The sequence below is a fragment of the Struthio camelus genome, chromosome 1, assembly GCF_040807025.1.
Source record: "Struthio camelus isolate bStrCam1 chromosome 1, bStrCam1.hap1, whole genome shotgun sequence".
In the NCBI taxonomy this organism is placed as follows: domain Eukaryota; kingdom Metazoa; phylum Chordata; class Aves; order Struthioniformes; family Struthionidae; genus Struthio; species Struthio camelus.
The window spans coordinates 6,981,586-7,009,346 of NC_090942.1; the positions used below are offsets into that span (position 1 = coordinate 6,981,586).

General features: G+C 41.3%; 1 protein-coding gene across 50 annotated transcripts in view; it reads left to right on the forward strand.

The window, feature by feature from the left end:
- Positions 1-27,761, forward strand: part of CELF2 (CUGBP Elav-like family member 2) — a 354,164-nt gene that overhangs the window by 298,597 nt on the left and 27,806 nt on the right. For all 50 annotated transcript variants that reach the window (XM_068908455.1, XM_068907414.1, XM_068909757.1 and 47 more), the window contains 3 exons: positions 4,410-4,568; positions 6,031-6,094; positions 16,194-16,328. In XM_068908455.1, the coding sequence (XP_068764556.1) occupies positions 4,410-4,568; positions 6,031-6,094; positions 16,194-16,328 (358 nt within the window). The remainder of the gene's footprint in view (positions 1-4,409; positions 4,569-6,030; positions 6,095-16,193; positions 16,329-27,761) is intronic.

Consider the following 27,761-nt stretch of genomic DNA (forward strand, 5'->3'; position numbering starts at 1 on the left):
TTTGTTTTCTTTGTGCAAATGATTGCGAATGGTAAAGCCATGCTCTCCTGGACAAGATCAGACGCATGACAATCACAGATTTCAACTTTTTTTTTTGGCCGACCCGCTCGGCCCCTCTCGGGGAAACTTGTTTTTCTCAATTACCGGAAAGCCCGCGATGAGATGGCTGTGCGGTACCCAAACGCTGTTTTCTAGCCTGTTTCCGGTGGCATTCGGCGGCAAATGGAAATACTGTGTCTACCGCTCCTCGGCCGTGCTCAGAGCATACCTGATGAGCAAATTAATATTCACCGCCTCCCCAAAAACCTTAGTTTTCTTTTTAGACAGATTTTTAAGTGTCCTGGGGTGCGCCACTCTGAGAAAAGGCTCGAAGGGATTCAGCCCGGCCGCGCCGAGGTACCAGCGCGCGTGGTTTTCTGCAGCGGGAATCTCTTTTTGAAGTTAATAAAATGTCTCCTTCTTCCTGGAGCCGGTAAAAACGCTAACGCCGGCAGAGCGTCTCGAAGAGGTTGGCCTCGCTGCAGAGCGTCGGGGGGCTTTACCCCTTCCCGGCGGCCTCGCGTTTTATAAAGACGAGCGGCGCAAAACTGGGACGCGGCTCACCGAAGGCGGAGCGGGCTGCGGGCCGACGAGCGGCGGCCGAGCGCCGCGGCTCGCCTGGCAGCCTCGAACCTTTTTCTCAGTCTGTGATTTTTGTCATGGTCTTTCAGAATTTTGCCCAAAACACCGCACCAGTATGAAGCCTTTACTTACTCTGGATCTTCTAGCTTATCATTGGAGAGTGCATGTTATAGTGTATTATGTATACTGTATCTTCGTGTAGTGATGATTTCTCTCAGAGGTGGCATTGATGTTATGTGCACTTGTTTCTCTTTTATTTATTTTTTTACACCAGGACCTTTCGATTTTTTTCTCAGTAATTTTTTTTTCTTCTTTTTCTTTTTTTTTTCCTCCCCCTTTTGCAATGCTCTAGTCTCCCAAAGCATGCTGGGCACTAAACAATCATTATTGCGTCATGTCGTTGAGCTGCTTTGTGTAATGAGCCAAGGGGGGAGAAAAAGGGTGGGAGGGCGGAGAGAGGAGAAGGAGGAGGAGGAGGAGGAGGAGGAGGAAAAGACAACCACAGCAACCAAAAAAAAAAAAGGGAAAAAAAAAAAGACAGTGCATGAAAATGTCACTAACTGTTTCCTGTGTACTACAAGTAACGGTATCGGCATTGCAAAGCTATTGTCTTGCCAAACATCATGTTTGAATTTGGTTGAGCTTGTTTTATAATCGATGTGTTTTCTTTTCAGTGCAATGCATTTTTAGAGCCCGAGTATACAGTTTTAGATGAGAATCCTCCATTGAGATGAGAATAATTGGAGTTTATCTTTGCTAGCAAGCTGATGTTACACAATATATGCAATCTTGACAGTATATATTGAAAAAACTGCCACTTGGAGTCTTTGAAAGAATACTCTTAGTAATTTGTCTGCCATGCACTGCTCTGTTAATTCAGATCTATATATTTTTCCTAGGTTTGATTCCAAGTAAAAGGAGAATGTTTATTGGTAATACTGTGTTTCACCTATATTTTTTCCACGTGTTTTAATGTATTTTTCTGCCTAGCAAAATGAATTTCACACAGCTCCACCTCAGAAGATCTTAAAGAGAGAATACCTCACAGACCCATTCTCGTTTTGTGCAGTACTCCAAGAGGCTGCATTTTGATTTGATCCTCCCGTTGAATACAGTCCCGTACAACAGTTGCTCTTGGAGCAAAATACTTCTCCAACATCTTTAAAGTCACCACTGGGGAGACTCCCACATTGGCAAGGCGATTCCGAATATTTTGCACTTTGTGCGTCTTCAGGCTGATAAAGCTTAGGCTGAGAGCCCTTTCCACTGAGGGAAACAGTACACCCTCTCCCGCTCCAAAAATGGCACTAATCAGGGTGGAGATACCAAGCCACTGAGATGCTCCTTCTTTATATGGCGGGAGGTACCTCGAGAGAGAGAAGATGGGAGAGATTAAGACAGAAGTCATTCTTTAGGCAAACAATTTTTGCTAGCTCTTCTAGTAAAAAGCTCATTTGAGTTAGCTAGTATTAAATCTGGACAGTCAGCCTGAAATAGTGGTGCTTGGACACTTTCGTTTCATGCTTAATGCACAAAAAAACATTGGGGGGAGGAATATGTATAACGCAGTCAAATTTCAGCTCAGTTACTGCAGACATTTTTTTTTCCTGATTTCAGTATTTTCAGTTCTTTGGCACATATAGTTGGCCAAGATGCGTTTTCAAAGCAGGCTAAGGATGCAGAGCGGTGGGGCTGTTAGTGTTCAGGTGAACACGTGTCTCCGGGAATAATGCATTCTCTTACTACTCTTTGCATCTCACTTTCCAACCTAGTTAAAACAACTGATTTGAAAAACATAATTGCTGCTTTAAGTTTTTGCTCTCCTATCTCATTTCTGTGGGGTTTGTTTTGTTTTGTTTTGTTTTGTTTTGTTTTTTTAAGGCATTCAAATGCAGCACCAGTAGAAGACACTAATTTGTTATCATGGAGTAAATTTGATGCAACAATAACAACCCTTTTCTCATATAGAGCCACTTGCTACGTATAATTTGAGTCTTCAGAATGTTTGCTCTCTTGAAAATGATGAAGTGATGAAATATAGAGCAGACTCAAAAAATGAATTATAGATTCATAAATTGCAGAGATATTGTTTTTATACAATTTACTGACATTTAAGCATTCATAAATATGATGTCAGCTGTACTGTTGAGTACTGAGCTGCTGAACTGAGAACTGAAATAGCTATATAATATTTCTTCCTTTGAAATTCATTTCTATTTCTTTTGAAATCGACTCGATCCTCACGTATCTCTAGGTAGCAAGGAGGAAGTTCTGATCGCTCTTAGCCCAGCGCTACCAAAGCGCATATTAAATAGAATACAAACTTGGGGGGGGGGGGGGTTATTCGCTAAACTAGAAAAATCTCTCTCAAATCCTCCACCCCATCTCCCTCTTCTTTCTTTTTTTTTTTAAGGGTCTTGTTTTTAATATTAGCATGAAAATCACCGAAGAAAAGCAACTGTACGACAAGCTCACTCCTTCATAATCTTTATTTGATTGTTGGAGTGGTATGTATCTCCCTGCTTCCTCCCTGAAACATTTTTACAGTGAAAAAGTACAAGAAAGGAATTGGAGGTGGAATAATAAATCACAAGTGATGATTTTCTAAGATAATGCAGAAGGAACAGTGTTGATGGGAGATGTTCGTACAGGAGATATTATTGTTATTATTATTATGGTGGTTTATTTCATCCTTTCATCTGTTGATGGTGCACGTTCTTATCATTTGTCCTGGCGTGAGGCTCTGCAGAGGAGCGGTGCACAACTACACTTTGTAGATAATAGAGGACAGGAACTTTTCTGAAGATGCTCGCAGTGCTGTGAGAGCAGCCATGGAAAGAGTTAGGTTAAGTATAACCCCGCTCCCCATCCCGCACTACACTTTCTGGCTTAAATCATCTGTGTTTTTTCTGGATCTGAGTCATCTTTTGTTCCTGCCATTGTTGTCAGATTGAAGTTAGACAAGAAATTAGTGTAACAAAGCATGGCGGGTGGGGGGAAGTTATTCACTGCATCCTATGAAGTTGGAAAGCAGTATGAAACGCTAAAACAGACTGACATCTTCTATGACTCATGAGGTGCTTGCATTAATTTGCAGAACTGAATCATTATGGTATCTTGTTTGCTCCCTGATTTAAGAAAAAAGAAGACTTGAAAGGTTAACATATGAAAACATTTGTTAGCAAAAAATAATAATAGAGCTAGAGCAGCAGAGACATCTTTCATGTTCTTGTGTCTTATTCTCTCAGTGGCTTGGCCCCCAACCTGAAGTCCAAGGGCAATATCCAGCTGACCTTCACAGGTCACGTGATCCATGGCCTCCTCTTCCTTTTTGAGGACCTCTCAGGCAGGGTTGAGGAGGAGGCTGCAGACCAAACCACTTGGTTCTTACACAGGGCTTCCTTATTTCCTGAGGTGTCTTGCAGCCCTCTCATATCATGTAACGAGAGGCTCGTAGAAGAACTGCTGGTGGCAGTCAGGAATGGGTAGCTGCCACCAGAGCTGGCGCCTTGGGTCTGCGTCCTGCCTTTTGGTCACATCTCCAGGACGCTTGACACAAAGCGTGCCTGGGAGCGGACCACAGGTGGGTGAACTATCCGAGCAGCAACGCCCTTTCTGGGGAATTGATAATTCCTCCACGGCTTCTTTTTCCTAAGAAGCTGAAAAATCTCCGTCCTTGCAGCCCACCATGAAAACTGATTGCTGAGGGAGGGCGAGCGGCCCTCCGGGAGCCCGGGGGTGAGTGCGTGTGGTGTAACGCCTCCGTTTCCCCGTCTGTCCTACCACAGGGCTGCTCTTCGCCAATCGTGGTGAAGTTTGCCGATACCCAAAAGGACAAGGAGCAGCGGCGCTTGCAGCAGCAGTTGGCACAGCAGATGCAGCAGCTCAATACTGCCACGTGGGGAAACCTCACAGGTCTGGGAGGACTCACACCACAATATCTAGCTGTAAGTTCCCTCCAAAGGTGGTGGCTACATGATTCTCTGCTTATTTTAAAAAATGTGGTAAAGCTATAGTGATGTCCTGCAATATAACACTATGTCTCCTGAACATGCGGCGTGTCTTCTTCTAAATAAAGTGACCTGTATGTTCGTAGCATGTTCTAAAAATAAATAGAAGGGAATAGAAGCTGAATAAACTTTTCAAGATGTGTCAGTGCAATCCGAGGCACACGTTTAAATTTTAGTCATGCTGAAAAATAAAGTCTGATTCCTTTAATTTTATTCTTCTTTTGATCGTTACATTCCAGTTTTTATAGCTGGGATACAATTTAGGTTCTTCCTTAAAAAGAACCAAGGACAGATAGGCAGCTGAACACTGTACAGGCCATGTCTATATGGTATAGCCTCTAAACCGGGAACGACGATGTGATTCAATCTTCTAATCTTATACGTTTTGATTTGGAAAGAGTCATTTATAATTTTTCAAAAATGCTGTATGACTCTCATATTAAAGCATGATGCTGTCCATGCTAAATACACGTAGTTGGTACTACCTTTTAGAGAACGGGAAGAGGGCAGGGGAAAGTAGTTTGTTTCTCGTACCTTTAAAATGGTATTTTCTTTGGCCTTTTCATGAGACGAAACACAAGTGCTAGCTCCTGCCCCCAGTGGAGAAATCTGAAATACCCAGCTGCGAGTGGCAAGTCTCGGATTGCCAAGAGTCCCTGGCAGCCCGGCTGCGAGGGGGACCCTGCCTTTTGTGGCCATGGAATCAAATGGTCTCTTTTAACAGCTTTTTTGGTGATTCGGGGAGTACCTGAAGATTCCGAGTTAGAGAAAGACATGTGTCCATAAATGCAGCGTGCATGCCTAAATACACCATCTGTATGCGCGCAATGCGTCGGTGTAGTGATCTAATATGATAAACCTTAATTTACCTAGCAATTAAAAATATATATTAATATTGAGGTAGGCTAATTAATACGGAGGTAGGCCAAATTGTTATATACTAGTACCAGTCTAATGAATATCTGTGTGCTTGATTCACAAAGATAAGAAAGAGAAAACTGAATTCAAGGGGGTGGGAGCGAATGGACTGTGATTGACAGAGATGAGTTATGGTAACTACTAGACTACAGAGGGTTGTAATTAGTCACGCTATGTTGGTTTAAATAGATTTAACACCTGGTTGTTAAAAAGAATAAATTGATTAATTGTTTTAAAGCAGCAATGTTATTGAGTTTCCCTTGTGTCTCTGTGTTTCTTAATAGAGATTAGACATTAATATGGATTTACAGCACTGACTCTAGGGATGTTCAGTCCAACAATAGACAGAAGCAAGAGACTATATAAATGTAAAGGAAAGCATAAATACCGCAAATGTAAAATGATAGCCCGTTTTAGTTTTTATCTTCTTTTGTTACATTTACGGCAGATAGATTGCTGAGTTATTGTTGTTAATTTGCAGCTTCTGCAGCAAGCAACTTCCTCCAGTAACTTGGGTGCCTTCAGCGGCATTCAGCAAATGGCCGGTAAGTTAAAAATCATTTCATTTTGCTCCTGCTACGTTTTGTCTTCTTCTGCTATTGAATTCTGTACGTCTAATAATCACACGGTCGGAGGGCGGGGGGGAGTTGTGCATTGAACGCGGCAGATGTATTGGCAGGGGACAGCTCGTGGTTCAGCGTCCACAGAATCGCTTCCTCCCCTCTTTCGGAAACTGAAATTAAACTCGGTGCTCCCAGGTTGTGCAAACAGTTTGTCTTGCATTAGTCACCTGCCATTTGTCCAAAGTACCCAACTGCAAATTGCAGGAGAGCTCTTAGTCCCCGCAGCTGTATGCTGGCCTCTGAAAAGTGTCAGGAAAGCACCAGCAGGATTCCACTCTTAATTTCCAGCGAGATTTCTGTGTCCCGAAAAAATCAAATTAATGGCAACCCTCAAACATTTTAATAATAGGTGGTGAGTAAAAATATTCTAACCTTTTTAATGAAACCCACGATTAGAGGCCTACCTTCGGTGTGAGTTTCCAGGCTCCTTTTGTAATCACAGAAAATTAGCTGGGTGCCTTTTTGACTTCAGAACCCTAGTTGACAAAATTACACAACAGAGGCTTTTTATATAAAAGTGTAAGCTTTAGTCTGGAGGAAAAAAAGAAAGAAAGAAAGAACGGGGAAAAAAATCAAAGTGTAAGCGTATTTGAAAGCGGGCTAGTTGGAAGGTTTCTTAGTAATGAGCTGTGTGCCAGTAGTAACTGATGTGTAGTGATTAGCAAAAGGTCGCTCCCACTGTGTGACCTACCATGCTGATACCCTAACTTAACATGATGCTAGAGAAGGCAGCATGTGCAGTAAATCAGAGCGCAGATGCACATTATGCCTGCCGCGAGAAACTGTTAAAAAGCCCTTTTTCTTGTTACAGGAAGGAAAAAAAAAAAAAAAAGGAAGCACAAAACCCCCAAATTGCTACATTAGTTTATTTTAATCATGAACCCACTGCATCAATGAAATACAGCATTGTGCTTGCTTCATCAGCACAAAACAAGGGCTAAAATATTCAGAAGTCTTTATGAACAGCGTTTTTGCATGCTTTTAATCCTAGTCTTTTGCTTCTTCTGGCTCTGCTTTGAATGAATCTTGAAATATTTTAACAAGTATAGCTATACCCCACAGTATAGCTATACCCCACAGGTATTCTTTGTTCAATCGTTATATTATGCCATTATTGCAGTGACATCAGAGACTAATGTGAACCTGCTGTCTGACAATATAAATTGGCCTACAGATGACAATATCTCTGAATTATTCTCTCTTCCTGAGACCTGCTGGCAGTGCTTGCTGGTTCTATTATGTTACACTTGCAATCTAGCATTTTTTTCATCAAAAAAGTGTATCTTAATATGATAAACAGAATAGAGCTATTCAGTAACAGTTTTACACTTGGCAGTTTTGGAAGTGGCTTTGAGCTCAAAGATTGTATTTAACGTTTTCATATTTGGTTAGGGCTACAAAATGAAAGAATTGAGACACCCAGGAAAAATAATGTGATATCCACTGTGTTGCTTGCACTTTAGAAGTTTTCTGTTGCCCATTTCTCACTGTTAGTGTAGATTCAGCTTGGCCTCTAAGAACGGCATTGAAATTAAGGATTTTAGTCAAGTAATTTTCGGATAGGCTCTCAATCCAATATGTGGTTTATCCTCTGAAAAATCATATGGTCTCGAGGCTAGAAGAAAATCATCTTAAGAAATCATACAGGCATGTCATTTTTACTTGAAGGATGTCCCTTCTTAACTACAAATTAGATTGCTGATGTGCTCATATATTGGATAACGTAATGACTGTGTGCATATCCTGGAACATATATTTTTTATCTTATGTCCATGTTATCAGAGGTGCTCAAGGTTCACTCCTTTCTTTCCCCAAAACATGTAGCCCTTCGACCTTGATGTCCAAGGTCAAATTAGTGATACTAAACTTCTCTCCATGCTACAGCTCTACATGACAGTACAAAAGACTAAGTGCTGTTTCATCGTTAAGACTGAGAGTTCATGTCCTGGCCTCAGAAATGATAAATTATTCCAGACCTCTCTGCAGTACTATGTTATGCTGTGCATCTAGTAATAAAGATTCGTATGTTAAGTTTTATGAAAGGAATGGAAAAGCACTCGTATGTCTGCAGCAGGATCTCACATTGCCTGAGGAAGCTATCCTTAAATGTTTGTCTTCACAGTTCAGAAAGTAGCATAAAGGCCCTAATTTTTTTAACTTAAGCTGTATACGTTCGTTTTATAAAAATGAGTCTAGTATGTATTTCCGTGTTATGAATGGCTTGCATATTAATATAACATTTCAGGACGAGGAATAAAATCTAGACACAGTTAAGCAAGACACCCTATACGCTCCTTCACGGCAGCTTGCAGCTTCTTTGAGCTACAAAAATGTGTTTGCAGTCAGATATTTGTACCTGTTCTTGTGTTGAATTTAACGGGGAGGGCTAGGCATTCCTCAGCATGAGCAATAACAGAATTTGCAAGCTTGGGTAGCTCTGCATTTAAGAATTTATTCAAACATGTGCAGTGTGTTTGAGGGGTCAAACTTTGATCTCTCAAGTCTTCTCTGCCAGGCCTCTAGTCCTACAAAGCTCTCATGTGCCTGCATCCCACTGAAGTCATGGTTTGCGAAACTGGCATGGGAAATATCGCCACCCTCCTGGCCAGAATTAGGGGCCTTCAGATCTGCAAGTATTTATTTCTACCGCTGAAGCTCGTGATGTCGCTGTACTGAACAGAGAGGACACACCACACACCCGGCTGCACGTGCAAGGAAATACTTACTCTGCAGTCCTCAGTGATGTTATTTCTTAAAGCAAATTTTCTTTGCAAACAGAGCAAAGGCGCTGATGGTCGGTGTGAAGTTTTAAATTCCCTTTCCCTAATATCATGCCTCAGTGTGGCTAAAGTAATTTTTATGTGACAAGAGCAGGGATTCTGTGCTTTTGTTTAGGCATTTTCAGATGAAGAGAAACAGAGTTTGTTTGTTTGTTTGAGAGCTGGGGATCCAATCCAAGGAAAGATGGGGATTTTTTTCAAGAACTCCCTAATGTACCGACATTAACCGCGTAGAACGTCAGCTCCAGAAACGAATGCTGCTCTTGCTGTAGGAGCCCATTGGCACTACTGTATGTTCAGTATCACTTTTGCTCTGTGTTCCTAAACTGTGTGTAAAGTCCAAGCATATGGTGAAACTGGCTTGACTAAAATTTGGGAGATTTTAAAATCTGAGACACCAAAAAGTAGTAGTTTGCCATTTAGGTTTCCAAGCCTTGAGGTTCCACCGTCCACTGACCGGTTTTCTCATTTTTATTGAAAACAGGGATTTTCATGAAATCATTTTACTTCAGGAGCCAAGTGCAATATGTCAAGACTGATAATAAAGTTGGGAGAGTTGGCAGTGCTGCCTTTACTAGTATAATAATCCCGCAGTGCTGGTCACAGGAGCAAACCTTATCCTTGCTGAACTCTGCTTTATTGGTCTTTGCAAAACATGCAAGCGCATACAGTCATCTAGTGCGTATTTTAGAGTGAGTACTTCCTCACTCTTCCTTTCCCTCCACGGATGTCTCCTCATGCTAATTTGAAAGCAGTGTTTTCTCTCGCGTGCCTCTCAAGCCTCCGTGTTTGGCCTGTGTTTTGTCTTTGGGGAAGGCTAATAACGTGGGTGAATTACATTATGTGATTTGATTGTCTTATTTAAAAAGACGATACAAGCTACGTTAAGTGCTAGCAGCCCTTTCAAGCCAAAAGCATTCCTCCTTCATGTATATACAAAATGCATGGAAGGCTTAGTTCAGAGGTGATTAACGTCACTGAATGTTTCTATTGAATCTGGCTGGCACTGGATGGGAGCCTAAAAGCTGCAGTGATTTAGGTCAACCTGCTTATTTAAGAAGAACCTGGAAAGTACTGTACAGGCAGGATAAACAAGAGAGGTTTTGTATTGTATTAGGTTGCTGTAGAAGGTTGCAATGTCCACAATTATTATCATCTCTGAAGATTTTCCTTTGTCCATTTAAATAGTTTAAAATGTTTTGCCAGGAATAAATATTTGCACATTCACATGGCCATTTGCTATACGCCTGACCGTTCAGGACACATAACACGTTCAGTACCAATAACAGGCACAAAGAGGCTCCATTAAAGTCAGCGAATGAGCAGTATATTTTGCTGTTTGAAGTCGCGCAGGAGGAGAATGCGTGCTTTTGGCTTTTTCTGCTGTGGATTTCAGATCCATAAACCCTGTACAGCTGGAGCTTTTAATATTTTTTCCAGTATGTGTTTTTTTTTTCCTGTCCTTTCCAAGCTCCCTCCTAGGTTGGTTGCATGTTGGGTTGATCTTCTGGCCCATTCTGACTCTTGTTCAATCCGTTTCACCCCTCCTCTGTTACCCAAGCCAGATTTCCTCCTGCTGCAGAGTCTGTAGGAGCAGATGGGTGAGAGAAACTCTGCAAGATTCTGCTTTCTGAATATTTCCCTCTAATTGTGGGATTGGCTCGTTGGATCTGGAGGGACCGGTTGGAAGCCAGGACCATCTGCACAAAAGCTCTACGCTTCTGCATTGGCCCAAGGATCCTTTGCATCCTCTGACTCTTTGGTGGCTTCGTTCCAGCGGAGCCATGCTGAAAGAGGTTTTCTCCTGCTATGACCTCTTAAGGGATATCGTATTAAAAGTAAAGGTCACTGAGAAACTGTTTCCAGCTCAAGGGAGATAGCTGTTTCTTAAAGATAACTACCAATTTTGAAAATGTTGACCTCAGGGACTGAAAGCACTGAGCTTTTGTAACACTAATTCCATTGAAAGCCCTACTTAATTTAACCCATACAATTAGCATTTTTTTAGATAATAAATTAAAGGGCTCCATTTAGCGTTTGGAGAGGCAGAGTGTGAAATAAGTGAGTCCGTTCTCGGTTCTGCTACCAGGAGAAGGAGAGGCACCTTGAGAGGAAAGCAAACACTCAGCGGTTTGCCAGGCATGCTTATTCCGCTGGTAAAAGTGCAGGAGGTGGATTTGGACTGAGTCCGGGCACAAGCTCTGTAGCTCTGGCTGGGCTTTCTAAAGCAAACAGCAGAAGAAGCGAGGGAGACTTTTTATTCCCCTGGCCCCGCTGTGGGTGGAATTCATCTTACTAAACTTTGCAGTTTGGAAATTCGGCATCCAGTCTCCCCATAATGTCAGTGAAGAGGGAGTCATTTCCAGGCAGCAATTCATCCTGCCCAGGGCTGGGGGGTTAATCTGTCTATTTTAGGACTGGATGAATCATCTACTCTCTCTCTCTCTCTCCTTTGACTATAGCGAAAGCCTAAGCGAGTAACTTTTAGCTGGATAAAGTTAGATGAGATGAATCTCTTCTGCTAGGACTGGGAAGAATTAAATTGAGAAAAGCACATTCCTTGCCAGGAACATGCTAAGAGCATGTATAACTCAAAAATGTGCTGAAATCCTGTGCAAGTCAACCGGTAGCTAAAACTTAAAGTTGGATTTAAGCCCATGATTTTCAGTAATGTGATCAATAGGCCAGAATCAAATGAGAACTTAAAGTTAAAAGTGGTTTTCATGGCTGTGCTAAATCAGACACTAAGTAGCCAGGATACTTTAAAAGTATTGTGCAAATAAGCAGCTTTTCTAAAGATTGGTGCAGGGTGTGTGTGTGGTTTGATGGAGGTAGTGCTCAGGTCTCTCCTGTCCATTGTAACACTTAGGATTTTGCTGGCAGTAACATCACATTCTTGCAAACACCATCCGTGAAGAGTTTACCCACTTTTTTTAACATAAGCCTCCCAAATGTCCAGTATCAGTGTTAATAAATGGTTGCTTTTTGGCGCTAGAGATAATAAATTTTACCTTAAGTCACAATATTTAAGCTACAGTCAGGGTTTAATTCAGAAGGATAAATCCTAGTAGTTGGGAAGGGTAAAATTTCTGAAGAAAAGGCAGAGGTCAAGTTGCTGGAAACTGCTTATGATCTATGCAACATTTGGCTCTGATCATCACCACTGATTATGAAGTTCTTGATGCATATAGAGTTACTAAAACATAGTTAATGCCTTCCTTTATTAGGAATTTGTTCAGTGTGGAAGTGCAAGCGAGTCTCGACTATTTCCTTATACGATTTTATTACGGCTTTGGAAACCCAAAGTCTGATGAAGCCTAAGAAGTCTTTAGGAACAGTTCACGATTTGGCTGCCTCCTCTGCAAATACCCACTAATTCCGAATTTACCGTTATCACAGGAGAAAAGCTGTGGGGACTAAAACAAGGCAAATTACTTTATTGTATGAAAGTTCGCTTCGGAGGCAGCACAAGAAGTTGCAAAATGGAAATCTCATGCTCTCAGATTTACCCGTGTTTTCACAGCACTGCATCTGTGACTGTGCAGCACTACAAAAATTTCCTGCGAATGTGCTAATAGGCCTTATGAGAATGTTCTATAACCATCCATCTGTCACTTTTTAACAGGCCTGATTGGCAAGCACTTGTAACAACTGACATCTGTTCTTGCTTATTGATATGTAGATTTATGGTAATTGCTGTGAACAATAAGACACAAAATTACCTAAGGTGAACATTAAATTAAATTTTCATGCCCCTATCCTTATAAATAATTTTTTTTTAAATCTTAAGTTTCAAGCAAGGCATACTGTGCATCTGTTTTGTACATAATTTAATTGTTTTTTTAATCTGCCAAATAACAAAATGAAAGTTGAATTTCCTTCCAATCTTGAATATTTGCCAAGCTGATAGCACATTGGTAAATACATGTTATTAAAAATGGAATCAAACTGTATTGTGATTCTATTTTTTTTAATCATTTCACTTTAATTCCCAACATCGTCTCCATCAGGAAGATCAAGAGTTATTTCTTACCCAGAAGTTTTCTTCCCTACAGGGGGATTTTCATTTTTCATGTGCAGCTCTGCCTATGAGGCTGTTCTTCAGTGTTAAGCAATTTGCATTTCTTCAGAGAGAGGTGCATTTGCTGAGTGAGCAGCACTTTCAAATAAAAACGATCTCCTCATTTTCGGTCCAGTTCTGTTCCGGGATTTGGGACTGTTTTGAAAAAAGCTGTAGCATGTGAAATGTGTGAAGACAGAGTGTGAAAAAGGAGAGAATGAAAGAGCAGATTAGTCCTACAGAACTATAACTTGGCTGAAGTTCAGTGGAACCACAATCCCTGTTTGGAAGCAAAGTACTTTCTGGGTCTGGGGCTCAAGAGCATTTGGTTTCCCTCCTCCAAGTTTGTCCTGGCAAGTGGGATTTTGATGTATTTGACAAGCTGCCGGGAAACGCCAAGAAAGAGGGAGCAGAGATGATAGAACGTCTGGGGAAAGTGAAATGGTGATGACAGGACTTATTTGTGACATGTTTCAGCACACAGTCTTTAGGATGCCCATTAAGTGATAAACCTCAGCACTTTAAGCCCATTCCAGCAGCCACACTTGGGTGCCCGGGTCAGTGGGGCTCCTTGGTGTACTTCTCTTCTACATGTGTGACTACTAGAGGGAGCTTTTTTTGTGAAGGCACCATAGCTGACACCCTGTAACATCTGCAGAGGTGGCTGGTGGCCAGTATCTTTTAGTCACCTCTGCAGTAAAACATGCTGGGTGGGGAGAGGACTTCGTCATCGCAGAGCTCGTGTTTGTTGATATTCTTTTGACTTTGAAACTCTTCCTTCAAGTTGATGGATTCGTCTTCTGCTTCCACAGGAAGTGTCCCATTATAAAAAAAAAAAAAGTGTTTTTGTGGGATGAGGCAATGCTGGTGTTTGTTTTGCGTCCACACAGGCACAACAACAGCTTTGCATGCACGCTCAGAGCTGACCAGATAAAATGCAATAGAAAAAGACGCAACAAATTGCTTCAAAACCCCTTTACTGAGTTTTGGAGAAAGGTCCATGCATTTTCCTGAAGTGTGGAGGATTTCATCTAGGTGAAGCTGTTTTCCAGTACTATTCTGCATGTTTTTGTTCACTATTCTTTAAGCCACCCAGTACATGCTGTTTAAAAGTCAGGAATGGAAACCTCACCTCAGAAGAAATACGAGCTGATCACAACTGATCCTTCTGATCAATGGCTGGCCAGTGGGTGATAGAAACCGCAGGGCCGTGGTGGCGAGCAAGCCCAGCACTTTATCAAATTCCCCACTAACTGCATTGCAGAACAGCACAAAACGTGGCCTCAGTGAAGACCAGCAAGGTAAAAGAAGGTTACCTGAGAACCAAATATCAAGCCAGGATGAAAATAGATTCCATATCTCATTTAGAGGACCACTCTCTTGCTTTTTTGCGAAGATCGGGACCCCCAGCTCTGTCATCTCTGTCCCAAAAATTGTCGTTCAAGTATCTTCAGAATCTTACCCTAAAAATAAGAGGCAGTTTTTAATGAAAAAAAAAAAAAGGATTTTACTCATCAGGCTGCATATAGTCATAAAGTGAGTGTGTTGGCTGAGTATTTAAAAAAAAACACAGAGTGACGCTTGCAAAAACATCCTCACTGAATTGTACTTGTTCCTTGAAAAGTTTTCAAGTTAAACCAGACACAGGATTTGGAAACTCCTTATGAAGGTCCTCATCATCACTTGTTTCAGATAACTTTCTCTGAAATACATTTCTTAGTATGTTGTTGTTTCCAAAACTTAGTTTTATTCATCTTCTCTAGGTTGTTATTAAGGTTTGAGAAACAAAGTTTGCAGGGAGAAGTAATGTCTCTTGTTAGGCAAACTAACATATTCAGAAAAAATTGAACAAGTTTCCAGGCACTTAGGCTCTTCTTTGGGTGTTCCCCAAAGCACATGTGGTCTTCTTGGCGCTCCCACTTGGTCTTAAAAAGATACTACTCCTCCTGCAAACTAACATTTTGTATACACTTAGATTATCAGGGCTACAAGAACATGACAAAATTGTTTTGATATTTTATGTTTCTTTATTTGCTTTGTCAATGCCCTGATTTCATTGAGGGCTCAAACTGCATGCACAGATGTCCCTCACGTGTCCAGGCCAACGTAATGAGCTCCCACTACCACCCAAGTGATCTCTCTCATGTGCGTAGGTAGACACCCACAGAGGTGATCCCCCCTTTGGACGGTTGCATCCTGTTCAGAGCATCCTGAAAAGGGTCCAATCTGGTTAACTTAGGCACCTAACTTGTATCTGCATTGCAGTCTCTTGCTGAAGCAATCCTCCTTAGAATAAGTGCCTAAGTAGGAAAAAGGTAGGTATTTTTGAAGGCCTCCGAGAGGCAAACTCCTACCTATCTGATTCAAGTCAATTGAATGCCATTTGCTGCTGTTTAATCATCTTTTTTCCATTTCACATAAATTCTGTTTATTGTTTGTCCTCTTTTTTGCTTACCAGCTAAATTAAAACCTTTGCTATTTAAATAAATGCATTTCTTGGAGGTCCCCTTTTGAAATGGAGTTATACTTCCCCCATGTCTTCCAAAATAATGAAGTAACAGATGACTGAGTATACTAACTGTCACAATCCAGAGCTTTTGGCCTAAAAGCTCCCAGTTCAATGGTGACTGCTTAGTGATCAGTCTGTTAATTTGGTGCCCCTAGTTCATACGCGTTTTTAGACGTGAACCATTAAAAGGAGAATCACTGTAGCTATTGGCTACTGTACTGTGTAGTGTAGTATTAGTAGAGACATTCAGAGGAGACACGGGAAACAATTAATATTCATCTAAATTATATGACCCTGTCCTGATGTGTTTTAAACATTATCTTCTTTACACCCCCCTGTTGTGTCAGGAAATAGTATTGCATCTGTGCTTCACACGGAATTTAAATGACTTTTAATTCTGCAGTTCCTTTGTAGAAGAGGCACAAACCAAATGTAATTTCCCTGAGTTGGAGGCCAGTGCCTTTCCCACATTCTCACGCTTCCAAGGTGGGTAGGTGAGAAATGCTATTTGGGGGCTGTAAGAGGTGGTACCCAGATTCTAGAAGTCTTGAGAGTGAAAAGAAGAATTGGGCCTCTTTGCAAGTACCTCCGAAACTCAATGTCCATTGAAAATAGTTTTTTTTATTTTTTTAAATGGCATCTCTTAATTAACCCTGTTGCTTCTCCACGCAGGCATGAACGCTTTACAATTACAGAATTTGGCAACTTTAGCAGCCGCAGCAGCCGCCGCCCAAACCTCAGCTACCACCACCAATGCAAATCCTCTCTCCACAACGACCGGTGCTCTGGGAGCCCTCACAAGTCCCGGTAAGAGCAGAGCGCTTTCTTTCACAATACAGCAACGAGAACAAAATGGGAGGAAGGTAGTCAAAACTGTGATTCCAGGTTGTGCCTAAGCTCTGCGCTCATAAAAATTCTGGAGATCCTGTTAAGAGCCAAGTGTATTTTTGTTTTTACTTTTAAGAAATTAACAAACTATTTTTTCAAGTGGTCCAATATGGGCACGTTCACCTTTCCAAATTCATTTCAGCCTAACAAACTCATCTTGCAGAATCCCACAAGAAAATTGCTCTTGAGCTAAATTTAGCTTTTCCGAAAGGTTTCTGAACACGAGCAAATCCTTCTGATCTTAGAGAAAGATCAGCTGAGTTGGTTCCTTTTAATCCTCGAGATGCTGATCGCTGATTCCCAGCATGTCATGCTTGTATTGTCTTTAGCCATCCTGAGTTTTTTGTGCAAGCCTCCTCTATTTTTTTGCTTTCTCTTTTCCTTGCTGTGGCCTAAGTAGAGCTTTCTTCTGGGGATGCAGGAGGAAAACGCAGCCAGATTCTGACTTCATTACCCTAAAAGGAATACAGATTTTTGGAAGAATGAGGAACAGAGACTGTGGTCCCTCCATTACCATAGCGTGGACTTTGAGACATGTGTGCATGCCCCATGTCTGCAAAACCCTTGCCTTTCAGACCAGGGCAAATACAGAGCACAATAACACTTCTTCATCTCCAGAATCAGTGGAGGGAGAAATTGAGAAATTCAGTATCGTTACTCTGGATTTACAATGATGTAGCTAAGTCAAGAATACGGCCACTTATCTTTACATAAAGACTGCAGGGTGTAATTATTTGCATCATGAAGTGTGTTTATTGCTGTTCTAAAAAACATTCGTATTATTTTAGACACCGCTAAAGAACATTTGTGTTTAGTCTTGTTTAAGTGTGTATTTATTCCCAATGAAAAAGTAATTCATGGCAGACGGTTTGAGCTCATCAGTAAGGAAAACAGTCTTCAGCGTACAATAGAACTGAGACCGAGTGTAGTGCCGGGTGTTAAAGCTGGCCAGCACTTCCCGTTGTATCACGCTTTTGTTGTTTGTTTTGGGGAGAGGTTAAATGGAAGGCAGCTTGGTTAAATATTAAGGTTGGGCAGCATTTTCCTGTTTTTGGTGTGGGCCTCATGTTGACCTAAAAATTATATTCAGTCACAAGAGCTCTGGGAAGCAGGTTGGGTGATAATAATTTTGTTTTCCTGATTTTCTTTAAACTTGAGCTATCTATTCTGCTAAGTGTCTGTCCTCCCAAAGCATGCTCAGTCGTCCTTGACTTCATTGTCAGGATGGATGGAGATGAACCTGCCCTGTAACTGCTGTCTTGGAGCAAAGGGGGCACCAGCATGTTGAGCACAGCATGTTTCTGCCGTGCTCTTTATCGTGCCACACTAGCACACCACAAGGGTTCATACTTAAGGTCCACATTTATCTTTCTTCTTCTCCTCCACAATCGCCTTATGCAGCCCGACTGACTTGCTCTTCCCTCTTTTAACCCGCGTGCTTTCGAAAGTGCGTGGTTTTAGCAGGTGGCTGAATGTGGAGAAGCACATGCTTAGAGAGATGCTTCAACAGGGCTGGGCAGATACTTCTGTGGGATAATTACAGCCTGCAGGTGCCCAGAATGGTATCTCAGAGCCGACATCAAGGTTTTTCCAAAGAGATTAATGATTTGGGCTGGTACATTGAAGATGCATTATTTTCATAAAATCGTGGATATTTGCAGTTTGAAATGGTGCGTTCAAAATAACAATTGCTTTTGAAAGTCTTACAGAGAGTTAGTAGCCAAGCGCGAACATTTTTAATGTTAGATAGCTTGGTGGGGCAAAAAGAAAGCCCATACTTAATAGGTTCATTAACCTGTTTGTGTTCCACAACCAACCTAAAACCAATCCTTGTTAAAATGTCCTTGAGTTTAACCTTTCTTATCAGGTTCCGCATTCTCCATCCTATTAAATATTTTGTAAACCTGAATAATATCTTCAATGATTCTTCTCTGCTCTATGGAAAATGAATTTAGTTTGATAAAGCTTTTCATAGTAGCTCAAAGTATTTCCATTAAGACTTGAAATGTGTTGGCAGAAAACCTTTAAAGCTGCCTTTCAATGTGTGGATACTTGGAGGCCTTGAGGGTATTTTTGTGGTCTAGTTTTCTTTTAATAGAACAGTCCAGTTTGTTGCGTTTCATAAGCGTAAATTATTTTGTCTGATTTCAAAGCCTGCACTAGGAATTAAGCCCAGGAAGAAATGTTTGTGCCTCTCCGGATAATGCATTAAATTAATTTTCTCAGTTCAGAAAACTGCCCAAATTTAGGAGAGTGCAAAGGTACGGGCTTAATTTTAATCATTTACTTGACCCTGTTAAAGCCAAAATGTTGCACTAAACAGGACTGGGCATAAACAAGTGCTTCTAGTGTGCCTTAACCCGTGGCCATCAAATCAAATATTTCATACCCATATTTTTAGCCATATATAACTATATCTCTCCTAAAGTTGGAATCAATCTTTGACCAAGAGCTCTTGTGTTGTCGTTTGTAGACATGTGCTGTATGAGCCCCAATTGGTGATTGCTTCAGTTAAAATTCACCTTGTAGCTTAATTTTGCATAGCTGTGACTTAGTAACCCTGAATACATCAAATTATTTAAGAGGTGATAGTGCTCAGACCAACTTTGATGCGTCGGCAACACAGAAGAACAGGCCAGGAGGTGAGAACAAACCAACGTGCTACCTGACATTTGCGGATGTTAGGTTTTGCTCCTGGCCTCCAATTGCAATATATTCAAAGGGACGAAGAGAATTGTCCACAGCTAATAGTTATTGCTGAATTTATATGAAACTCCTTCATCAAGGTTCATACAGTCACATACTTCCACACAAATTGAACTCTAATGATTTTTCATATATGCTATGTACTTACTAAATAGCTTTGACTGCAAGAGAGTCTAAGGACAGTCATTCTCCTCCATCTACTAAATACTTTCTCTTAAACTTGAAACGGTATTCATTCGGAAAGAACAGAGACAATGCAATCCCCCAAACTATTAATTTTTTTATAATTGTAAATTTATAATTTCAATTTTGCATACCCATGGAAGTCTCTCCCTACAGCATTGTTAGAAATGATTTTTTTAAAAGCCTTTGCTTAAAAAAACATGAAAGATTAAGCTTTCATTTTAGTAAAAATCCCCTCAGGCAATAAATAGGTTCTTTTGTCTCTTGGCCCTGGAAAAAAAATTAAAATGGTTTAAATTGCCCATGGTTAAAGTAGCTGTTTCTTGCAATTATCAGATGGTAGTGAATAAAAATGAAAATGAAATCATGGAAGAATAAAAACCAGGTAAATGCATATTATGGCTTTCATGAGTTTCTCACGGGCCTTTTGAAGACTCATTTAATCATCTTTCGTGTCTTTTATTTTGATATGATAATTGTTTCCTTTATTTACTTTAATCACCTCTATTTAGTTAATTAATTCTTCAATTTCTTTTCATTTCACTCACTCAGAATAAATACTTTCCTATTTTAAAGGCATGTATCTGTAACACTTAATAACGTAAGAATTTGGGCTAAGGATAGACTCCACCTGACCACAGGTGGGTGTGGACATTATGCAAGCTAGTTTGTCCAGGTGCCCTTTCGGTTCGACCTAAGAAGTCTATATTTCCCATTAACTCTGAAGGGAATTTGGGGTGACCACCTCAGGTACAGAGCTTGACACCGTACATTTCTTAAGTTAGCCAGATGCATCTCACCTGAGTGTCGGGGACTTACAGTTAATTCAGAAGCAGTGGTGAGCCCTGGCGGTGGACGTGAGGGAGGGACGCACAAGCTCAGAGCGTCTGCCTGTAATGCTGGGTGACATTTAACGTGCCTCCATTGACACACTACCCTAATTTTCCCGAGGATAATAATGTTTACTCTGATTTGTGTGGGTGCTGCGAGAGTGATACAGCGCTGTGAAAATTTCCTGGTGGAATTGCTATCCAAGCTCCTAGTCTTTTTAGAATTTCATATTAAAACAACCATATTTTGTCCTCTAAACAGGAAGAGTATGAAAGCTGAGGTTCAGATAAAAACTGACTTTGTCACCTTGCCCTTTTGCATCGCTGCACAAATTTAATTGCTTAATGCCGTAATATAAGAGTCACCAAGTCACGCAGGTTGGAGGGGACGTCCAGAGGGCTCCGCTCCAGCCCCCTCCTAGAGCTTAGGTCAGTGACAGCTGTATCTGGGCAAATTTTGAATATCGCCAAGGATGGAGATTCCACGGCCTCTCTGCACCCCTGTTGTAATTTTATTTCTTAAAATTCATGCATCAAATGTGTTTTCAGTAGCCAGTCAGAAAGCCCTTCTATGTGCAAATCAAGAGACGAGAGATCTAATTATACATCCAAATTTATCTGCCCAAACGTGCTCAATATAACTTTCTTCTGAGCTGTGGGGGGATAGAGTTGCTAAGCCAGAAGCTAATTCACTTTCAGACTTAGGAGTCATGGGTTTTTTTTCCATGACATTTTCATGATTATTTGATTCTCTAAACTGTTATTTATTCACACAGCTGAGCTAGCTATTCATGCTTCAGTAACAAAGCTTTTCAGGTTTATCTCCTGTATAAACCTAAGAGGAAATCTTTCAGCCAAAAATACTGTCAGTGTAAAATGTAAGACTTTTATTCTTTTACAGCCTCTTCAAATCAAGCCCAGGTTTTACCATATTATACCAGAACTCAACCATTTACTCGTACGTTTTAAAAAAAAAAAAAAAAAAAGCTGTCCTAAGCAAAAAGGTTCAAAAATATTCGTTTCAGACAGATGCTGACATTGAAGAACAGCCACAAAGAAGAAAGTCTGTGGAGTTTATAAAAATCTGAAAAGGGGAGATTAGAAAGGAAGCATACTGATTACAGTCCCTGTCTGTCCTGTGAGAGCTAATTCATTCTTTCCCCATGCGAAGAGCAGAGAAGTACAGTTAACATCCACGGTTCATTATTTTGTCTTCCCACTAATGTAGCATAAAGATTGTCTTTGTTAGTTGAAGGCATTCATGTTGTGAACACAATTGTCAAAATGTTAGGTATTTTATAGAATATACAAGACGTTTCAGCCGAGAAGCAGCAAAGAATGCTCAAATAATCATTCTTAGAAGATTCACTTTTTGTTCAGTTCAGTACAATACATTTTTCTCCAATCAGCAGTGCAAGTCTGCCACCGTGACATTTTGTTAGAGGCCAATACACCCGCTGAGATATCTGTGATTTGCTTCCAGGATGATCCAAAAATAACCCTGCCAGTAGGTGGATAGGAAGGTCTGACAGTTTGCTGAAGAATGAATTGGGGTGGATGTTTCATGTTGGAACAGATCAGTGGAAAATGCAGAATGTCACTCCTTACAGTACAAATGTCGCAGTAGAGACTGATTATTTTTGTCCCTTTTTGTGTAGAATTAACATAGGAAGTTCCATTATTGTAAAATAAAATATTAAAAATAAACCTGATTAATGATAGAATAATTATTCTAATGATAGTATGATAGAATAGGAATCTTCCTTAGCATAATGTGCATTATTTTTAGGACAAAAATGTATCTGATCAATATAAAGCATATCTCAGATAGAGATTTTTGTTTTGATTTGTTTTTTTACAGTATATATACAGTACAGATGCCTCAAGGGGGGTGAATGTTTAAAAAAACCAAGTGTATAATTCTCGAGTTTATATTTAAATCTAGCTTTATTATAAGAGCCATTGTCTTAGTGCTTCGAGCACAGAGCAGTCCAAAGCCTTTACCCAGATCTCAGCGCTATTTTCTTTAAAAGTAGCTGTTGATAAGAAAGCTATGGGAGAAAATTATGCTTTAGCATGTTCAACATCCAGTGCCTATTAGAAGCAAGGCCGTTTCCTTGAACTGCGTAGAACCCCAAAATAAGGTAGTTGGTTTTCCCTGCTCTTAGTGCCAGGAGATCATGCTGCTTCTTGGAGAGATGTATTGGTGCTGAGCCCAACTGATAATTAGGCCACCCTGCAGTGGTCATCCAAACATGCATTTGGGAGCCAAAACTAGAGACCTCTGCATGAATCTTTGACCTATGTTTAATGTTTTTAGTAACGCTTCAAAATGTCTTAAATGCACAAAGAAGGAAAAAAGGATGAATTGTGGCTGAGGATCTCCCAGCTCTTCAGGATGGTAAAAAGAGAGGTGCTGAGTGATCAATTCCTCACGGTGCCTCCCAGGAAAGGAGGTATCACTGCCTGGTCACCTCTGGAAAAACCATAGCCGCGGTGATAATCTGAAGGATGGGGATGGGGCAGACAGACCATCAATACTGCCATGACCGGTTTGCAGATTTATCCCTTAAAATGTAACAGGTCTTTGTCCATTCTCCTACCAAACAGCTTTCTCTGAGCAGGGGTATATTAATTCAGCCAGAAGGGTCTTGGCAAAGTTCAGTTACTAAAAGGCAGGTTTCAGACTGGGCAGAACCTGTCAGGGAAACACAAGACTGCCTGACCACTGCAGGAAGAGGCTTTTTGCGAATCTGCTTCCTTCTAGAATAAAAATTAATATTTTCTGAGGTTTTGGCATGGAGAAATCTCTGCCTGTCTCCTTAGAGTTGCATAAATACCAAAGATGTGTGCTGAAGGACAGAAAAGCATGCATATTTTCCAGGGGAGCATTGTGCTAGTTAATTCTTTTGAGGTTTTTTTAGGAAACAATATACAGTACTAAAGCGAGGATTAGAAGGATCTAATTCAACAGGAGACATGTTTGTTTTTTAAACATTACTACATTATCATCTTCCTAAAGTATTAAATCCATTGCCTTAGCACATTTCAGGATTTACTTTGCTTGCAGTATACAAATAACCCTTTGTAGTACATTATATTTTGAAAGTATCTCTCTACTCCGCTCTTAATCTATATTTCAGACCACTAGAAATTCAGATTTTAAAAAGGCTTTTTTTTTTTTTTTTCCTTTCTCAATACCTCTATTTCAAGCTCATTCAAGGTTGTTTTCTCCTAAAGAAACATGATACTCTCAGCTTGGCTGCACAGGTAGATATGTGAGTTTATATGCTATATGTCCTGTCAGAAGTCCAGAGCAAGAAAATGCTGGAGTTCTTAATTGTCAGGAAATAATCTAAATCTTAGTAAAACTCATGCACTTCAAGGAGTTTTCAAATATTTAAAATTCACTGCTGCTAATGCTGCTCCTTCATTGCACTAAATTCTGCATGTGTCCTTGGATACTCATGATCTGTTTTCCTGAGGCAAGATAAACTGTAGAATATAATAGGAATTAGAGTTTGTGAATGTCTTTAACCTAATTGTTTCAGGATTGTCGGAAAAGGGCTAGTGGATTCAGTATGGGCCCACTGCTTTATTTTATGCGTTGGCCAAACAGAAATAGCTCCAACAGCCACCTGAGTTTAAAAACGAATAAAATAAACCCTTATCTGCCTAACTAATGGCCTTTGCTGTCTTTGGAACAAAAATGTGCGATATGAATGAAAGGAAATGCTGGCACGTTGAACTGATACGTGACTTTACAAATGGGCTATGCAGGGCAGGGCTGAGTTATTTTAGATGAAGCCAGAAAATCTTTGGAGGTCTGTTGCTGGCAGAGGTGAATGACTGTCCCTTGTGGTGTGCCTTTGCAGTGAGGTTATGCTTCTGTCCCACTAAAAACCCAGTCCTCCATCGAAACTGTTTTTCGTGCACTTTCTGGACTCCTAACTCCACGGCCTAGGATTCTCAAATTGTCAATGTATGGTTTACCTCATCTCTACTGTAAGATACCACGGCTAGGACTCATGGTTTTAGCCACCTAAAAATTAAGTATTTGACCTAAAATAAGTTTTTTAGGGACAAATGGAGGGACAAATACCTCCTAAGGACAGTTTACATGATCTTAGGTGCATTAGAGAGCAGAAACTGAAGAGGAATCCTCCATCCTCTCCTATTTACTGGAATTTGAATTGCCGTATACGTGTGTGATTAGCATTCTTGCAACAGAAACTTTGCTTACCATAAGCTATAGGCCCACACTCTCCTGGCACTAACACTTTCTTATGGAGAGATACTGCCGCTTGTTTATTATTACTTAGTGGTGAAAGTATGTCAAAGACGTTGCAGGCGCACGGGAGGCGATGTGAAAAACCCGTACTCCAGGCGGGAGACCTTGGGCTCTAGTGGAGCCTTATTGATTCTCCATCACAAGTTCTTTGGCAAGTGATTTAAAAGTGGTTATATGCCGAAGCATCTCTGCATGGAGGTCGTTGCAGCATCGGGACACGAGTGCCTGAACAATCACTGCCTGCAAATAATGTGAGACTGTGTTAATAAGCATGAGAATAAGCATAGTAGTTCTGCATAGGAGCGCTAACACTCTGGTTTTGATGCAAACTCACTGGCTCTTTAATAAACATAGGCCGCTGCCCTTGGCCCCACTGAGTAAAACAGAGTCATGAATGCACAGTAATCATTCATTTTCTTCATAGCGTGGGGTTTGGGTTTGGTTAAGTTTAGCTAATAACTTACAGGTGGAATTATCTAATGGGCAGCAATGAAGTTTTACCCCAGCCAGCCCACCGTGCCCTATTATTCCATTCTCCTAGCTCTGTTTGATGTACTTGCCATCCAAAACATCCAAAACAGCAATGCTTTTCAAACAAAACAAGTAACTATGGCCCAAAATATAAACTTTTTTTTTTGCTGTCCTTCTGTCACCATAATCTCACAGGAAAACATACCTTTAAAGAGAACAGATTCACAAAGATGTGCACAAGTCTAAAAAGCCCTTGTTTGCTAAAATAGTGGGCTTCCATTAGATAAATGGGTTTGATGGAAACTTACGGAATAGAAAAATAGAAGCCTACAAAAATAGCCAGCTTATAGGTATTTTTGCCGTACACTCTGTTTCCTCCTCCTTCGTTGTAGAGCTGTGGAAGGTCTTTGGTGCAGACACTGTAATTTGAAGACAACTGGAAACCTAAAGCTTTTGACCATGATCCAGTAATGTGCCCTTATGGCCAAGTAGGCCGATGGGATCCTGGGGTGCATTAGGAAGAGCATTGCCAGCAGGCAGAAGGAGGTGATCCTCCCCCTCTACTCAGCCCTGGGGAGGCCTCACCTGCAGTACTGTGTCCAGTTCTGGGCTCCCCTGTACAGGAGAGACCTGGAGCTCCTGGAGTGAGTCCAGGGAAGGACTACTAAGCTGATGAAGGGACTGGAGCATCTCTCCTCTGAAGAAAGGCTGAGAGAGCTGGGCTTGTTCAGCCTGGAGAAGAGAAGACTGAGGGGGGGGATCTGATCAATGTGTACAAGTATCTGAAGGGAGGGTGTCAAGCGGACAGGGCCAGATTGTTCTCCGTGGTGCCCAGCAATAGGACAAGAGGCAACGGGCACAAACTGAACCACAGGAAGTTCCATCCGAACCTGAGGAAAAACTTCTTCGCTGTGAGGGTGACAGAGCACTGGAGCAGGTTGCCCCGAGAGGTTGTGGAGTCTCCTTCCTTGGAGATGTTCAAAAGCCGTTTGGACTCAAACCTGGACAATGTGCTCTAGAGGACCCTGCTTGAGCAGGGGGGTTGGACTGGATGATCTCCAGAGGTCCCTTCCGACCTTGACCATTCTGTGATTCTGGGATTCTGTGAAAGTTAGACTGTAACATAAGCAAGTGACCCTGATTTTCAATTGCGCTGAGCTCATAGAGCTTCCTTAGCTCCCCAAGACCCCCGTGCTGCTGAGGAGAATGGATTTAGGAGTCTAAGTTCAGTCTCCAGTTCTTAAAAAGCTTGGCTCTGAGTGCCCGATTGCTCCTTCTGTCTTTGCAAACAATGTGAATGAAGTGTTTCACCTCTGTGTGCTGTGTCTTTCTTGTATAAGAGCATGAACTCACAGGACTTTGGGAAAAACAAAGCTGTTTTCAGAAAGCCAGCTTAGCCCAAAGGATCACCATGAGGAAAGATTCCTGTCTTTCTCTCCATCCCTCCATCCCGCTGGGTCTCTCACTGGCACGTGCGTGCACAGACACACAGATGAGACTGGAGGTTGAGAGGCTGCCGTCTTCCCTTCCTCAATTCCCGCGGGGTTGCCTGGCATGGTCCTTCTCTTTCCCTGTTCCCTGAGCAGAGATGGATAATCTTTCAGAGGAATCGTTCATCTGTGAGTAATGAAGAAACAGAGGGACACTGACTTATTTGGGAAAGGCTGTGATATTAGGATATGTCTTTCTGTATTGTCATTCTCCTTTCCCCCGACTCTTTCTTGCTCTCTTGCTTTTCGGTTCTCTCCCTGGAGTGTGCCTGTCACTTTTATTTTATTCTATCCGAGCACAGGCAGAGAGCACTTAAACTTACTAAAATCTTCCTCTTTGACATGTCAGACAGCACTTCAGATACTAGATACCAGAAAATGAGCAAGTTTTTCCTTCTCTCTCCAGGCCATTGGCAGTGTGTTTATTAAAGGACCTTATGGAGGATTAACCTCCCCAGCCCACGAAAATTCACCTCTCTTTTGCCAAAAATTGCCCCAAGAACTCGCCTGCTGCAATGCTGTGCTATGGTAGCAGCCGTGGCACCACCAGTTTGTATGGAGGTGAATACTCGGATTGGCTGGAGATCACCGTAAAGGGCAGTCAATTTAATGCCAATCACACACTAGTTAGATTAGAATACTGATGAGCGCTTTTGAAAGGCCAACCGCATCTTCTTTCAGCAAAAATATTTAAATGCCCCCCTTTTCCCCACCTCTCCCCCCCCAGATTCTCCACGAGAATAAATTAAAACTTGGAGGTGTGGTTATTATCGCAGAATAATTAGACCCCATGGGATTAGAGACACTCAACGTTTGTTAATACCCCTGGGTTCTGATTATCTAATAATGATGATGCCGCTGTCATCGCTTAATTATTCTTCCCCTCTAAAATGTTCCTTATGCAGTCAGCACCCGTTGAGTGTGCTCATTTCAGACAGAAACACAACTGCAAATCCCTGAGGGCAGTGTCACGTGGCTCGTGTGACTGACTTACCCACTTCTCCCCCACACCCATGTTTATAATTTTTGTTTCATAAGCTCCATCATCATATACTTGGGTCACTGCTCTTTTCCATCGGAGACACTTAGCTCAAGTGTTAGGAGTGAAGTTCTTGGTCTCCAACTCTTGGAAACAACCAGTTGTTCTTTGGGTGATATAGAAAGGATACTTTAATAGGTTGACCTTGAACATGTAAGATCGAATCTGGCCACAGTCCTGCATAACACCAGACCAGTGGTCTGGATTCCCCATTACGTAACAAACTGCATACTCTTCAGCACCGTTTGTCTCTGATTAAGAAAGTGCTGCAACCAAAGTAGGATGCTGTAGATCTGAGCGAAGTTGGAAGCTTTACACAGACCCTGTCCAACACAGCTGGAC